At 37.1% G+C, this 18,127-nt stretch overlaps 1 protein-coding gene across 1 annotated transcript in view; it reads right to left on the reverse strand.

Moving 5' to 3' along the window:
- LOC150051205 (EF-hand calcium-binding domain-containing protein 13-like) overlaps window positions 1-18,127 on the reverse strand; it is a 128,065-nt gene that overhangs the window by 44,813 nt on the left and 65,125 nt on the right. Inside the window, exons 24-29 of the mRNA XM_090351491.1 lie at window positions 17,042-17,113; window positions 14,241-14,384; window positions 11,361-11,432; window positions 9,302-9,445; window positions 8,883-8,951; window positions 5,795-6,187 (exon numbers count right to left, since the gene is read on the reverse strand). Coding sequence (XP_090207617.1) covers window positions 5,795-6,187; window positions 8,883-8,951; window positions 9,302-9,445; window positions 11,361-11,432; window positions 14,241-14,384; window positions 17,042-17,113 — 894 coding nt within the window. The remainder of the gene's footprint in view (window positions 1-5,794; window positions 6,188-8,882; window positions 8,952-9,301; window positions 9,446-11,360; window positions 11,433-14,240; window positions 14,385-17,041; window positions 17,114-18,127) is intronic.

An 18,127-nucleotide genomic window follows, 5' to 3' on the forward strand; every position in this document is an offset into this window, starting at 1 on the left:
AACATCATTAATGAAAAATATGAAAATATAAAGAAAGAGATAAGGGAGGAAGCCATAGCTGAACAAGAGGAAACCATAAACAAGGTGATAAGTAAAAAAGAAGAAGCCATAAAGGAGGCCATAATAAAGGCTGTTCAAAGAAAGATGGATGAATTCATAGAATCCACAAATAAAAAGGTGACCGAACTCCAGCAAATGTTCAAAGAAAATAAAGCTACTGAGCTAACCACTCAAATGGAAATCAAGGAGCTAAAGAAATCCATACATGATCTAAAAGAAGAGATGCAAGGCATCAAAAATGAGCAATTAGAAGCAAGGGAGATGAAAAATAAAGTAGATAGCTTTGATAGCAGGTTAGACAATGCAGAGGAGAGAATTTCCGGGGCTGAAGATAATTTAGTTATTATAGAGAAAGAACATAAAATGAGTCAATCCAAATCTAGGAAAAATGAGAGAGCGCTTCAGGAGGTCCAAGATACAATTAGGAAGCCTAATTTAAGGCTAATTGGTATTGAGGAGGGCGTGGAGAAAGAGGTCAATGGTATTGGAAATATACTTCAGGGAATCATCTCAGAGAATTTCCCAAACATCCAGAAGGGCAGGCCCATCCAGATACAAGAAGCTTTTAGAACCCCAAACAGACCTGACCAGAAAAGAACATCCCACCGCCACATCGTAATCCGAACTGGATCAATAGAAACCAAAAAAAGGATCCTAAAGGCAGCCAGGGAAAAGGGTTCAGTAACCTATAAAGGAAAACCAATCAGAATAACCCCAGATTTCTCAGCAGAGACCATGCAAGCAAGAAGTGAATGGAAGCATATATGTCATGCCCTTAACTCAAATAACTACCAACCAAGAATACTGTACCCAGCTAAGCTCTCATTCAAAACTGAGGGAACAATAAAAACATTCCATTCCAGGGAAAAGCTGCAACAATATGTCGCAACAAAACCAACACTACAGAGAATTCTGAAACATGTTCTATACATAGAAAACCAAAATAAATGCAATATAGGGAAAGAAATGGCACCTAAACAGCATACCATCTAAGGACCACAAGAACTATCAAGACACAGGCCCAAATAAAAGCTTTTAAAAATGGTAGGACCTAATAAATATCTCTCAATCCTAACTCTCAATATCAATGGACTTTACTCTCCAATTAAACGGCATAGGCTGCCTAGTTGGATCAAAAAGCAAGAGCCATCGTTCTGCTGTCTTCAAGAGACACATCTTACCCAAAAAAACAAGCATCTTTTGAAAGTGAGAGGTTGGAATAAACTCTATCAAGCTAACGGCCCCCATAAACAGGCTGGAGTTGCCATCCTCATATCAGATAAAATAGACTTCAAACTAAAATTAGTAAAAAAAGACAAAGAAGGTTACTACATACTACTAAAGGGATCTTACCTCCAGGAAGACAAACGATCCTAAATATTCACATACCCAATCCCGGAGCTCCAAACTTCATCAAGCAAACTTTACTTACACTGAAACCATACATAGATCGAAATACAGTGATTGTCGGTGACTTTAACACACCACTCTCACCTATGGACAGATCAACAAGGCAAAAACTCAACAGAGAAACCTTAGAACTGAACAACTATATAGACCAACTAGATCTAACAGACATCTGCAGAATATTCCACCCAGCAACAACACAATATACGTCTTTCTCAGCAGCACATGGAACATTTTCCAAAATAGATCACATCTTAGGCCATAAAACAAACCTGGACAGATTCAGAAACACAGAAATTATTCCATGCACACTCTCAGACCACAAAGGCATCAAACTGGAACTGAACACACATCTCCACCAACGAAAACCCTGTAACTCATGGAGACTGAACAACACATTGTTGAATCACCAATGGGTCATCGAAGAGATCAGAACAGAAATCCAACAGTTTATGAAATTTAACAGTAAGGAGCACACAAAATACCAACTCCTTTGGGACATAGCAAAGGCAGTACTCAGAGGAAAATTTATAGCGCTGAGTGCCTACAACAACAAGTTGGAAAAATTGCAAACCAACAAGTTAATGTCTCACCTTAAGATCCTGGAAAAAGAGCAACAAACCAACCCTAATCCCAGAAGAAGAAAGCAAATTATTAAAATCAAAGCAGAATTAAATGATTTGGAATCCAAAAAAACTATAGAAAGAATCAACAAAACAAGGAGTTGGTTCTTTGAAAGAATTAACAAAATTGACAAGCCCTTAGCAAATCTTACCAAAAAAAGAAGAGAGCATATCAAAATAAACAAAATCGCAGATGAAAATGGTAATATCACGACAGAAATTACCAAGATCCAGAATATCATGAGGGAATACTTCTCAAACCTTTATGCCAACAAATTTGAGAATCTAGATGAAATGGATGAATTCCTAGCCAATATTAACATACCCACACTGAACCAAGAAGAACTAAGCCAACTCAACAGGCCTATTTCAAGCTCTGAAATAGAAATGGCAATTAGAGAACTTCCACCTAAGAAAAGCCCAGGGCCAGATGGATTCACAGCTGAATTCTATAAGGTCTTCAAAGCAGAGCTCACACCAATACTCCTCAAGCTCTTCAACGAAATTGAAAATGAAGGTTCCTTACCAAACTCATTCTATGAAGCCAGTATAACCCTCATCCCCAAACCAGACAGAGATTCATCAAAGAAAGAGAACTATAGACCTATATCTTTGATGAACATCGATGCAAAACTTCTCAACAAAATACTGGCCAACTGTCTACAACAACTCATCAAAAAAATTATACACTATGATCAAACTGGATTCATCACAGGAAGGCAAAGGTGGTTCAACATACGCAAATCAATTAATATAATTCAACACATCAACAGGAGCAGGGACAAAAATCACATGATTGTCTCAATAGACACGGAAAAGGCATTTGACAAGATCCAACACCCCTTTATGTTAAAAGCTCTGGAGAAACTAGGAATCCATGGAACATTCCTCAATGTAATAAAGGCTGTGTATGAGAAACCTACTGCTAGTATTACACTTAATGGTGAAAATCTAAAGCCATTCCCTCTAAAATCAGGAATGAGACAAGGATGCCCACTCTCTCCACTCCTCTTTAACATAGTACTAGAATTCCTAGCCAGTGCAATAAGGCAAGAAGCAAGCATAAAGGGGATCCAAGTAGGGAAAGAGGAAATAAAACTATCCCTCTTTGCAGATGACATGATTCTGTATTTAAAGAATCTTATAGACTCTACTCCCAAGCTCCTTGAGCTGATTCAAAGCTTTGGAAGAGTAGCAGGCTATAAAATCAACCCTCAAAAATCAACTGCCTTCCTTTACACCAACAGTGAGAGGAACGAGGCAATAATCAGGAAAGAAACTCCTTTCACAATAGCCTCAAAGAAAATAAAGTACCTAGGAATTAGCTTAACTAAAAATGTAAAGGGCCTTTTTGACGAAAACTTTAAAACCCTAAAAAAGGAAATTAAAGCAGAACTAAGGAAATGGAAAAACCTCCCATGCTCCTGGATTGGAAGAATCAACATTGTGAAAATGACAATCTTGCCAAGAGCTATCTACAAATTCAGTGCAATACCCATCAATATCCCAATGTCATTCTTTAAAGAAATAGAAGAGGCAATCCAAAATTTCATATGGAATAATAAAAGACCCCGTATAGCAAAAACACTTCTTAGCAGAAAGAACAGCGCTGGAGGAATTTCAATTCCAAACTTTAGACTCTATTACAGAGCTATAATTCTCAAAACAGCTTGGTACTGGCACAGGAACAGGCCTGAAGACCAATGGAATAGAACTGAGGACCCAGATATTAAACCACAGACCTATGGCCACCTAATCTTTGACAAGGGAGCCAAAAAAATAGAATGGAAGAAAGCCTCTTCAACAAGTTGTGCTGGCAGAACTGGTTAAGCACCTGCAGAAAACTAAAGCTGGATCCTTCTTTGTCACCTTGCACTAGAATTAACTCCAAATGGATCAAAGACCTGGAGGTAAAAGCTGACACACTGAAAACTCTACAGGAAGGAATAGAAGATACACTAGGCCTCCTTGGCACAGGTCAAAACTTTCTTAATAAGGACCAAGAATCACAACAAATCAGAGAAAGACTGGATAAGTGGGACTGCATTAAACTGCAGAGCTTTTGTATGGCAAAGGACATAGCTAGTAAACTAATCAGGAAGCCTACAGAGTGGGAGAAGATCTTCACCAACCAAACAACGGACAAAGACCTCATATCTAAAATATATCAACAACTCAAAAAATTGAGTCACTTCAAAACTAACCTCCAAAGTAACAACCATCCCATTAAAAAATGGGCCAAAGACTTAAAGAGAGTCTTCTCTGAAGAAGAAACAAAAATGGCCTATAGACACATGAAGAAATGCTCAACATCTCTGGCCATAAAAGAAATGCAAATCAAAACAACTCTAAGATTCCACCTCACTCCAGTTAGAATGGCCAGGATCAGGAAAACAAATAACAGATGCTGGAGGGGATGTGGCCAGGAGGGATCACTACTACACTGTTGGTGGGAGTGCAAACTCGTTCAACCACTATGGAAAGCAGTGTGGCAGTGCCTCAAAAGGCTAAACATAGAACTCCCCTATGACCCAGCAATTCCACTACTTGGCATTTACCCAACCATCCAGAAACAAGGACATACTAAATCCACTAGCGCAACAATGTTCATTGCAGCACTATTCACCATAGCAAAGATATGGAACCAACCTAGATGTCCCTCAGTTGATGAGTGGATCAACAAGTTGTGGTATTTGTACACAATGGAATTCTATGCTGCTGTCAGAAAGAATGACATCGCCCCATTTGTTAGGAAATGGAAAGACTTAGAAAAAATCATATTAAGTGAAGTAAGCCAGACTCAAAGGAACTTAGGCTCAATGGTTTCCCTCATTCGTCATAATCAGTAGAAACCTTGGGCTCTACTAGCAGAGATCTGCAATAAAGCAAAATCTTGATACATAAGGCCATATAATGTGAAGCTAATTGAAAGGACCTCCAGGATATTGAAACAAAAGCCATATAATGAATGATTGTTGTCCTTAATGTACTATGTTGTCTCTCATCTCCTTTGCTGTCCCTTGGGTATCTCATATTGGTATAGTATCTCACTTTGTTATCTGATATATTGAATTTATTTGTATTTGGATATTTGAAATTTGATAGGGAAGGGGGGAAAACCAAGACGGGTGGGGGGTGTGGGGGGGAGGGAAATGGGTACCAAGACATGTGAAAGGGTATCAATGTATGTGAATTAATGCACCTTCTATCTGGCAAATATCATGTAACCCTTTTACTAATTACAATAAAAAAAACAAAGAAGAAAGCACTCAGTACTGTCAACATTTAATAAAGCAAACAAAACAAATTAGCTGGGTTCCAGTGGGTCACAACTATAATCCTAGCTTCTCAGGAGACTGTGAAATCTGTAGATCATCACTGAAAGATAGCAAAGTCTGACACTCTTATCTCCAATTAACTAGCAAAAAAAAAAACCCCAGAAATGGAGCTGAGGCAGACAAAAAGCTAAAAGGATAGCACATGGCCTGAGTTCAAGGCACACTACTACCACACACGCACGCGCGTGCATGCGCACACACACACACAGACACAGACACACACACAAAGAAAAAAAGAGTGAGGGAGAAAAAGGAAGGAAGGAAGGAAGGAAGGAAGGAAGGAAGGAAAGAAGGAAGGAAGGAATTTTTTTCTGTATGATCATGGTGCCCCAAAGGGGAATAACTTGAGAAATAACAAGTACTCACCATTTATTGCAGAGCTCAGTAACACTTCGTGCTGGTCTTCATTTAAAGGTTTCTCCAGGTTCTTCAGAATGGATAAAAGTTCTTTGATTTCAACTTTTCCATCAGGGACATTATTAACAATGTTCTTCAGAGTGGATAAAAGTTCTTTAACTTCAATTTTTCCATCAGAGACCTTATTAACAATGTTTTTCAGAGTGGATAAAAGTTCTTTACCTTCAACTTTTCCATCAGAGACAGTATTAAAAATATTCTTCAGAGTGAATAAAAGTTCTTTAACTTCAACCTTTCCATCAGAGACAGTATTAAAAATATTCTTCAGAGTGGATAAAAGTTCTTTAACTTCAACTTTTCCATCAGAGATAGTGTTAACAATGTTCCATGCATCTTCTATTCCTACGCACATGTATTAATGGTTAGTATATCCAGAGAAGCTTATAACAAACTAGATTAAAGAAAATGCATTCATTTTCTAAAACAGCTCATCTTTTTCTGTCCTTTAAAAAACTGTCTATAGGGCTGGGAGTTTGGCCTAGTGGTAGAGTGCTTGCCTAGCATGCACGAAGACCCAGGTTCGATTCATCAGTACCATATATACAGAAAAAAGCCAGAAGTGTTGCTGTGGCTCAAATGGTACAACTCTAGCCTTGAGAAAACACAAGGACAGTGCTCAGGCCCTGAGTTCAAGGCCCAGGACTGGCAAAAAAATTTCTATGCTGAAAACTTAACAAAAATCTTCAATGCTTAAATTAGAGATAAGAGAAATTAAAACATTTTTAACTTAATTTTTATTTTTAAATTGTTGTACAACTGAGTTGCCATTCAACACAACAGTGTCTGAACTCAATGAATCTTGATCAGTATCACTCCCTTCATCATTTTCCACCATCCCTCCCAACTCCAACCCTTCCCTCAATTTTCTAATTTTGTAGAATATGCACTGAATTTTATACACTAGAATGTTTTATCCTGTGTTCAGCTCACAAAACAACTAAAACCAAATAGTCCCTAAGAAAATTATGCCACAATATTTTAAAGTTCTTTTAAATTAAAAAAGTGTCCCTAACTCTCCATATCCAAATGTTGGGCAAGAATATCAATATTCTTGATGATCCTTCTATCTCCACTTCCTGAGTAGCTGTGAATACAGGCAGATACCATCATACCTGGCTCTCAGTTAAAATTTTAATATCTGTGTACATTATTACTACTGTCTTATTTATGTTATCTCAACTTTTTTCTCTAATTTAGGGGAAATCTTTCAATATGAAGGACAACATAAGATGCCCATGAATCCTGAAATAGAGTTATCAGTTTCATTAGTCTTTGGAATTATCTAACTATTGGTAAAATAAATAATTGCTTTTGTTTGAGTGTATTGCATTTCAGCAACTTCTTTTTTTAAGTTTCTACAGGTTCTGTACTATAATGAATTGATCAGTTTTTAATACTTTGTTTTAGTGTTATAATGTGCTCTTATATCTGATCAAGCACATTACCCATAATGGTTCTTTTTTTTATACACAAATGAAATTTTATTTATCCATTAGATTATTTGAAAAGAAATGGAAGGACCTGGAAAAATTATATTACATAAAGCTAGTCAGGCCTAGAGGGACAAAGGTTACATGTTTTCTCTCTTATGTAAAAGCCAGAATTAGTTTGTTAATATATAAGTAAATATTTTGAGTAGTATGCAAGTGTATGCAAAGGAGATTCTTGATTTATAAGTTAATATACTTCAATAACAGTTCTTTTTTAAATTTTATTTTTAAAAATTTTTTGGCCTGTCCTGTGCCTTGCTGGGCCTGGGTGCTATAGCTCCTTTTGCTCAAGGCTAGCACTCTAGCACTTGAACGACAGCATCACTTTTGAGTTTTTCTGTGATTAACTGGAAACAAGAGTCTGATGGCCTTTCCTACCTGGGCTAGCTTTGAACTTCAATCCACAGATCTCAGCCTCCTGAATAGCTAGGATTACATGCATGAACCACTAGCACCCATAATGGTTCTTTTTGCAATGTTTTGAAAACTATCAAAATTACATGTAAAGGTTCCCATCAAAAATTTCCAAAAGATATTGATTGGAATTATATTCAAATTACAGATTAATTTATAGTATGCTTACTTTTTGTTTTTGCCAGTCATGGGCTTGAGCTCAGGGCCTGAGCACTGTGCTTGGGTTTTTTCAAGACTAGAGCTCTACCACTTGAGCCTCAGCACCACTTATGGCTTTTTTTCTATGTATGTGGTACCCAGGAATAGAACCTGGATCTTCCTGCATGCTAGGCAAGCACTCTATCACTAGGCCAAACTCCAGGCCCCTATTAAGCTTAGGGATTGGGCTCAGGGCTTGAGCACTGTCCTTGGACTTTCTCAAGGCTAGAGCTCTACCACTTGAGCCTCAGCACCACTTCCGGCTTTTTTTCTATGTATTTGGTACCGAGGAATCGAACCCGGGTCTTCGTGCATGCTAGGCAAGCACTCTACCACTAGGCCAAACTCCCGGCCCCTATTAAGCTTACTTTTAACATCTATTTTAAATCCCCAGTCTTAGAACTCTAATCTTCAAACTTGGTTGTCTCACTGTCGTTTTTGCTAAAATGTCAAAACAGACTCAGTTATCAAAAAAGGCTCAGTTATCATTTAAAGTTACTGACAAAAAGTGAAAGACTAAGCCCAAATAAATCAGAATAAATAAACAGATAAGAATAGAAAAGATAAAAAGTCATTAGAATTGATTAAAGAAACCAAGAGCAGAGAACTGTGATAATAAGATAAATAATCCCCTAATAAGACTGATGAGACCACAGAATATAACAAGAGAGAGAAATGAATATAGATATACCTCAAAATTTTAAAGTAATACAAGGAGATTAGGAAAAATAAATTCATATTTCAGCCATCTAAAAATAGGGTGTAAAATATATATATATATATATATATATATATTTCCCATGGTTAAATGAAAGAATGAAAAAGAGGACTTGAAAGAGTTTTGTTAAACTTTATAAATACACACACATATCCCTATACATACCAATCCAAAACATGAAGTTTCTAATTATATTTGTTTCAAATTTCATACTTACTCTGACACTCCATAAAATCATCAGTGTTGGCCAATTCTCTGATGACATCCTTGAAAAGCACGACTTCATCTTTTAAAAGAAAAAAAGCAGATATAATTTAAATATTCTTTTTTAAAGGACTATTTGATATTATGAAATTGGAGTTATAAAACAGAAATATAAACTAAAAGAATGGAAGAATTACAATTATCATGTACATATGCAATATGTAGACTAAATCTAAAAGTAAAAAGCTGCCAGAGAGATTGCATTGAAAATAAGTTCCTTTGATATAAAGAATATCCATTAGAAACGAAAGAAAAAATGATTTCAACTTTTCTTTAGAAATGGAGACTAGGAGATGGTTGTATGTGCCTTAAGCATTTAAGGTGAAGCTTTTGAAATATTCAAACTCTGTTTAAAGTATAATAAGTACTCACCATTAGGATTAGTATTATCCAAAACTTTCTGTGTTTCCTCATCTGTTAGATCGATTCCTATAGCATTTAAATTTTGCTGAATATAAGAAGCAGCTTTAGGATCACTTTTATGAATGTTGACGTTGTAAACTTTATTTTTATCATCTGGAAAGAGATGATTGGTTTTTCAGCTCGAGAGTAACAAAAAATAATTAGGAATAGAAGAACACCTACTCAAGCTGAAAAGAAATGGTTTGAAAACTCTACAGCTGACATCATGCTTTGTATTGAACCATTTAGTGGTTCCCTCTAAAATTACAAACAGATTTTGAAGACTTGCCACTTCTACTCAGCATTGTACTGGAGATGGTAACCACTACAAGGGACTTAAAAAGACATAAAAGTAGTTCAGTTACATAATAAAATAAAAACTTAATTTTATTCATACATGAGATCATTGTAGAAACTAGAGAATTTAAAACAGACTAAAATTATAATTTAGAATAATTATAGAATTCTAGGTCATTAGAAAAATTTTATTTTATTTATTTTTTTACAATTTTTTATTGTGATTAATAGAAGGGTTACATTATATTCACCAGATAAAAGGTGCATAACTTCACAAACATTGATAATCTTTCTCATGACATGGTCCCCATTTCCCTCCCCCCCTCCCCCTTTCCCCCCCCTCCCCCCCCCCCCCCCCCCCCCGCTTATCTTGTTTCCCCCTTCCCTATCCAATTTCAAATAACCAATTATAAAAATTTTATTTTATCTAGTCACAAGAAGAAAATAGACACTATAATGTTATAAGAATTAATATAGGAAAAGCAAAAAAAAGCAAAAGTTCAGGGATAGTGCCCAGGTCCAGAGTTCAAGCCCTAGAACTAGTGCATATGCACGCATGCACACACACACACACACACACACACAACCAAAAACCAGAAAATATGTTCAAAAATCCCTTCCCTTAGGTTTGTCAAAAGTTTCTTTTGTGTACTGAATTTTTTTTATTGTAATTAGTAAAAGGGTTACATGATATTTGCCAGATAGAAGGTGCATTAATTCACGTACATTGATACCCTTTCACATGTCTTGGTACCCATTTCCCTCCCCCCCCACACCCCACACCCATCTTGGTTTTCCCCCCTTCCCTATCAAATTTCAAATAACCAAATACAAATAAATTCAATATATCAGATAACAAAGTGAGATATTATAACAATATGAGATACCCAAGGGACAGCAAAGGAGATGAATGATTGTTGTCCTTAATGTACTATGTTGTCTCTCATCTCCTTTGTGTACTGGTTTTTAAAAGTTAAAAAAATTATTTTCTAACAATTTAAAATTTTCTTATCAATGCAGAAATCAAATATATATACTAAGTGATCTGAGAATGCCAGATGCCAGTGGCTCATGCCTATAATCCTAGCTACACATGAGTCTGAGATCTGAGGATCAAAGTTTGAAGCCAGCCCAAGCAGGAAAGTCCATGAGACTCTTATCTCTAATTAACCACGAAAAAGCCAAAACTGGAGCTCTGGCTCAAGTGGTAGAGTGCCAGTCTTGAGTGAAAAAGCTAAGAGACAGTGCCCAGGCCTCCAAGTTCAAAATTTAATATCAGCACGCCCACGCGCGCACACACACACACATAAATAAAGTCATTCTCTAGCATTTCAAATGAAAAACTACTCATAATTTTAAGTTTGGGTTCAGCTTAGCAATACATGTCTCATAAAATTTTATATAAAAATTGAATCTTGGGGTCAGGAGTTTGGCCTAGTGGTAGAGTGCTTATCTAGCATGCACAAAGACCCCGGTTTGATTCCTCGGTACCACATACATAGAAAAAGCCAGAAGTGGTGCTGAGGCTCAAGTGGTAGAGCTTTAGCCTCAAGAAAGTCCAAGGACAGTGCTCAGGCCCAAGCTCAAGCCCAGGACTGGCAAAAATAAAAATATGAATCTTGCTTGATCTTCATATTGCTTCTTATCTGTTCTTGAACTATATCTCATCTCATACTATTTGAATCTGTAAATCATCACATCTTTATAGATGTGCATATTAAATAAAACTCACCTGGGGCTTTTGGAATTGTCAGTGCTTCTGCAAATTTAGTCATAATTTCATGAATCGTAATCTTGCCATATTCTATAATGCAAAGCAAATTTTAGGTTAATAAAATAGTTTGTCGTGGTTGTTATGGTGGTTTGGCAGTACTAAATGATTGAACTCAGAACCTCAAACTGCTGTAATACCACTAAGCCCCACTTTCAGTACTGTTCTTCACTGGTTATTTTTAGGATAGGATCTTATTTCTAAACTAGGTATACCTCTAAGTCAAAATCTTCTTCCTGTCATTGCTATCACTGGGATTACAGGCATTTGACAGACTCTGTATCTAGCTTCCTTCTATAGAAACTGAATCTCTCTAACTTTGTTGCCCAGGCCAGCCTGACAGCTTAATCTTCCTGTATAGACTTGCCATGAGAGGCCCATGCACTGTGCCTAGGTATAGTTTGAAATAGGGTCTCATGAACTTCTCAACTAGCCTTGAATCATGGTTCTCCTTAATCTCCAGTAGCTAGTATCACAGGTTCAAGTCACTCTGGGTGACATGTTTCTAAATTAGTTACTATATCTGAAGACAACAAGCAAGTTATTTTTTAAAGTGGGGGGGGGGCTGGAAGTTTAGATTATTTCTTCCTTCTTATTTCCTACATGACCAAAATTATCAGCTTCTCTTTTTACCTAATATTTACTGAATGTATTGCATTATCTAACTCCTACGGTATTAAAATAGGATCCTTTTAAAAGGCTATAACCCCAGTCTCATCCTTTTCTATTTATTTCCCACAATTTGGTACGGGAGAGCTAAATCTTAAAAACAAAATCTGACTACCCCTATAAACAAAATCCTTCAGTACCTTTTACTTATGTATGGACAAGTAAAAGTAGTCTATGGATTAAAACTAACCCTGTTACCGAGGCACCCATGGCTTATGTTTGTAATGGCAGCTAGATTTGAGGATTGCTAGACTGAGCAGGATAGTCCATGAGACTCTTATCTCCAATTAGCCACCACAAAGTTGGAAGGAGTTCAAATGGTAGAGTGCTAGACTTGAACAAAAAAGCTCAGGGACTGAACCAGGCATTGAGTTCAAACCCCAAGACTGGCACAAACCAAAATAAAGGCCCCCAACAAAGAACAGCCTGGAACCAGAAGGATTCACTGCCAAATTCTGTCAGACCTCCTCCAGTACAAAAATCTTGCTATACCACTCTTGGACATATACTCAAAGCAAATTAAGACAACTTATTATAAAGATACCTGAACACCCATATTTATTGCAGTAGAGTTCACAATAGCCAAGTTATGGAATCAAACTAGATACTCATCACAAGATGAATGTATTTTATGTTTGGTTTTGTTTTTGTTTTTTGCCAGTCCTGGGTCTTGAACTCAGGGCCAGGGCACTGTCCTTGGGCTTTCTCAAGGCTAGAGCTCTACCACTTGAGCCACAACACCATTTCTGACTTTTTCTGTGTATATGGTACTGAGGAATCCAACCCAGGGCTTTGTGCATGCAGGCAAACACTACAACACTAGGCCATGAATGCATTTTAAAGTCCAGCAAATACACGTAATTGAGTATTATTTAACCAAAAAGGATAATAAAATTATTTTCAGGAAAGTAAATGGGACTAGGGATCATCCTATTAAGAATCATCCTAATAAGCTAGATTTGGAAAAAACAAATATGTGTTTTCTTAGAAGCTAGATAAAAGAACAAGAAAGAGGAGGAAAAGGAGGAGAAGGTATGATCATCAATTGGGACTATTTGGAAGAAACCAGTAGGAGGTGGAAAACAGAGGGAAGGGGGAAAATATAAGTACATTACATGTATTTATTTAAAAAGTCATAATGAAGCCCACATTAAAATTTGTAAAGAGAGCCTGGAGTTTATCCTAGTAGTAGAGTGCTTGCCTAGCATGCACGAAGATCCTGGTTCAATTCCTCGGTACCACATACATAGAAAAAAAAAAACCAGAAGTGGTACTGTAGCTCAAGTGGTAGAGTTCTAGCCATGAGAAAGCCAAAGGACAGTACTCAAGCTCTGAACTCAAGGCCCAGGATTGGCAAAAAAAAAAATTGTAAGGAAGTTTTTTTTTAAGGGAGGAAAGAAAAAAAGCAATAACAAAAGGGGTGAGTATGATCAAAAAGCTTTATATGTACATATGGAAATACCACAGTGAAACCCAAGAGGTTTATTTTTGTTGTCCTTTTTTTTTTTTTTTTTTTTTTTTTTTGCCAGTCCTGGGCTTGGGCTCAGGGCCTCAGCACTATCTGTGGGATTTTCTCAAAGCTAGAGCTCTACCACTTGAGCCATAGCACCACTTTTGGCTTTTTTTTTCTATGTATGTGGTACTGAGGAATCGAATCTGGGTCTTCATGCATGCTAGGAAAGTACTCTACCACTAGGCCAAACTCCCAGCCCTGTTGTTCTTAATGTGCTATGTGAAGTTATTTTTTTTTCTCTTTTTTTTCCCTTATGGTTTATCTCACGCTGTTACTATATCTGACTTGGTTACCTGGTACATTGTATATATGTTTATTTGAAATAGGGAAGGGAAGGAGAAAAACAAGATGATTGTTAGGGAGTGGAGGGAGGGAAAGTGGGAGAAAAACATGAAAAAGGATATCAATATTCAAGAAGTAATGTAAATGGGGACCAACACATAAGAAAGGGTATCAATGTTTGTGAAGTAATGCACCTTCTATCTGGTGAATATAATGTAACCCTTCTATTAATTACAATAAAAAATATATGGAAAAAAGGAAAAAAGAAGTAATGTACCTACTACCTGATGAATGTAACTGTAACCTCTCTATACATTACCCCAACAATAAAATACAACAAAAAATTAAAAAATGTTAAATTTGTTGAAACTACTAACCATATTCAGGTATATTTCTTAACATTTCAGTAAGTACAACATTAGTTGAGTCAAGGCCATCATTCAACAATAACATCTTGAGTTCAGAGATGTCAACAAGGTCATTTTGGAGAATTTGAGTAATAGCTAAGAGTAGCTCTGTGGCTGCAAAAAGAGCAAAACCAAATGTTTCAATAGCAGGACAAGCTATATTGCTCATTAATTAATGGTCTCAGATTGCATATATAATCGAATTTTATATGGAGATATTAATATAGTTTTTAAAACAAGAGTATATTATAGCTAAAAATTTAAGAACTAAGTGCTAGACAATAGTCTAAGAATTTTTACTTTATTTCACCTTATCATAATATCAAAGTTGGCACTATTATCTCATTTTTCAGATGAAGAAATTGAAGTTAGTAAGATTACCTTACTAAAGACTATATTGTTAGCTAAGTGATAAGCTCAGGATTCAAATCCAAAGCTCAAGCTCTTAACCACTATGCCTTTCAACCAAACATATAAAAGCAGTCATGCTTTATCCCTTGGGTCATAGAACACTTCAGTTGTGGCTCCTGAAACCATTTTGAATTGATATGACTCCTCCTGCATGGCAGTCCAGAATTAGGAAAAAAATCAATTTTGCTGTTCCCCATATCTTAGATAGGTATAGCTAGCTAGACACATCTTGAGATGAAGCCTATTTTTGAGGTTGAGCTTCTCTGTGATCTGAAGACAAGAAACAATTACGAGTCACGGAGCTTAGGTGCATCTTCTTACAGTGTCAGAGTGGACACAGACATGAGAGGTGGTCATAATGTGTGGGAGGATCATACATAAACCCACTGAGGTCTTACACAGAGAGTAATTTGGGCTTGGAAGGATCTGAGAGTCAGAGGCTTCACTCTCTATGGAGCCTCTGCTGTACCATTGCCTGTGGATCACTTCAGAGACTGAAAGTGCCCCAGCCCCTGTCCATGACCAACAGGCTGGAGTTGCCTCCTTACTGAGTGTGGTTTGCTGCTCTGTGAGACTAAGAGATCTGATGCCAAACCAGTACGTCACTATTTTCCCAGTTTTTCCCTCTTATCAAGTGATTTCAAAATTACAGGATGGAATCTGAAAACTCTTGAGATTAGCAGAGTCCTAGCTTCCCTCAGTTCTGTGTTTCAGTGTTGATTTCAGGGCTGTTTGCTTCCCCACTCTCTTCTGAACTTGAGGAATACCCAAGATATGGATGTCTACTGTTCTTGGATTCAGAAACTGAGGTATCTAGAGGAACACTAGCCAATTAAGACTCTAAGTTCAAATAAACCCTACTTTTCCCAGAAGAAGATGAAGGAGAAAAAGGTGACACTGGAGAGCTGAAGTGACATTAAAGGAGAAAAAGAAGGAGGAAGATGAGGAGGAGGGAAGGAGGGAGGAAGGAGAGCCAGGTACCAATAGCTCATGTCTGTAATCCTACCTACTCAGGAGGCTGAGACCTAAGAATCATGATTCAAAGCCATGGTTCAAAGTCTGTAAGACTCATCTCCTGTTAACTACCAGAAAACCATAAGTGGAGCTGTGGCTCAAAATGGTATAGTGTTAGTCTTGAGTAAAAAAATAAAAGAACCTCAGAAGCCACGTGTTGTGGCTCATGCCTGTAATCCTAGCTACTCAGGAGGCTGAGAACTGAGGATCACAGTTCAAAGTCAGCCCAAGCACTAAAGTCCATGAGACTCTTATCTCCAATTAACCACTAGAAAACCGGAAGTGGCCCTGTGGCTCAAGGAGTAAGGTGGTAGCCTTGAGCTGAAGAGCTCAAGGACAACACCCAGGCCCATAGATCTAGTCTCATGACTGAATAAAAAAACACTCGGGAACAGCACTCAAGCCCTGAGTTCAGGCCCCACAACTGACTAAAAAAAAAAAAGACTTTCTAATCCTTTATTGTTAAAATTCAAAGGTAAGGTAGTATGTTAGAGAAGGTTAAGGTAGAAAAAGATTCAATAAGAAGCCTCACTACTGAGCCAACTCAGCAAGGGAAAAGATGGTTCTAATGCCATATGATGGCTCAGAAGAGTGTCACCATCATATAGTATTCTCTCTTATCCTCTCCCCCATTTTGACAGTTTAACATTTATAATTTTGTACTTCCATACATGTATATAATGTTTAGGATCATTTTCATCCTTTATCACCTATTTCCTCTCACCTTTTTCCTCCTCTCTGGTTTTCCTTATTCATACAGTCTTACTTACATTTTACATACTACTTAAAATCTATCTTGAAACTAAAGAATAGAAATTAAACATTGAAATCTACGTAAGACTGAACTCAGAGCCTTGAGCTCTGGCAATAATGCTCACAGCTCTACCACTTGAGCCATGTGTCTATGTCCAGTTTCTTTCTGGTTAATTGGAGAGAAGAGTCTTTCAGATTTGTTTGCCCAGGCTGGTTTTGAACTTCAACACTCAAACCTCAGCCTCCTGAGGTTTATAAGCATGGGATTATAAACATGGGATTTTAAGCATGAGCCACCAGTACCTGAACTATGTGGTGATTTTTTTTTACCAGTACTGGGGCTTGAACTCAGAGCCTGGGCACTACCCTTGGATACTTTATGCTCAAGGCTAGAGTTCTGCTACTTGAGCCACAGTGCCACTTCTGGCTTTTTCTCTGTATGTGGTACCAAGGATTCAAACCCAGGGCTTCATGCACGCTAGTCAAGCATTCTACCACTAGGCTACACTTCCAGCCCACAGTGGTGATTTTTAACATGTCATTTCATAATGTCTATTTTCTAGTCACTTTGTTGAACCAGAGTATTCACTTACCCTCACAGTTTTTGAAATTTGGACTTTTTTTCGTTTCTGTTAAGAAATCTTGTAAATCCACTTCTCTATTATCTAGAAGATCAAAACCAAACACATTGATATTAAAAAGCTGATAGTGAATGAAATAGGCCTTGCTCTACAATAATTGGCTAAAATTTTATTCTAGTTCATTTTCTTTCTCAAATTATTGAAACTATTTTGATAGAATTATTAACACTTGTAAATATTTTCCATTAGTTAATATTATAAATAACTAGAATTTTATACATTAGCCCCTTTTTTGATATGTATACCATAAATATATATGCCATATGCATGGTATATATATACACATATATTATACATACACATATATATTCCATATACAATTTTATATATAATATGTAAATAATTCACTGATCTTCACAAAAATTCTCTGAAATAGGTACCTTATTTAATAATTCTGAGGACTGAGTTAAAGACCTCATAATTGTTTGGCAGCCAATCTACCATTTAAGCTACACTTTCTGCCTCTTTCCATGTTAGTTTTTTTTTTAACCTAGGTCTGGGTCCTTCTACTTGTGCTTTTCAGTATTGCTGGGATAATTGCTATGCATCATCACACCCAGCTATTGCTTAAGATGGAGTCCCATGAACTTTGTTGTTGTTGTTGTCTGAGGTCGTGGGGCTTGGACTCTGGGCTTGGGCATTGTCCCTGAGCTCTTTAGCTCAAGGCTTCCACCCTACCCTCTGAGCCACAGTACCACCTTTCTAGTGATTAACTGGAGATAAGAGTCTCCCAGTCTTAATGCCCAGGCTGACTTTGAACCATGATCCTCAGACCTCAGTCTCCTGAGTAGCTAGGATTACAAGTGTGAGCCACTATTCTCCAGCTCCCATGAACTTTTATGCCCAGGCTGGCCTCAAGCCTTAGACTCCTAGTCTCCACTACTCAAGTAACTAGGAACACAAATTTGTACCATGAGGCCAAAGCATTATGCCTATTTTTAAAAGTTGAAAGCAAAGAGAAATTAAGGAACTTTGTCCAGATCACAAAGCCAAGAACTTCTCGAGGTGGTATGAACTGATTCAATCTGAAACTTGAGG

This window comes from Megascapheus bottae, chromosome 17, assembly GCF_031878675.1.
Source record: "Megascapheus bottae isolate mThoBot1 chromosome 17, mThoBot2.hap1, whole genome shotgun sequence".
NCBI lineage: Eukaryota > Metazoa > Chordata > Mammalia > Rodentia > Geomyidae > Megascapheus > Megascapheus bottae.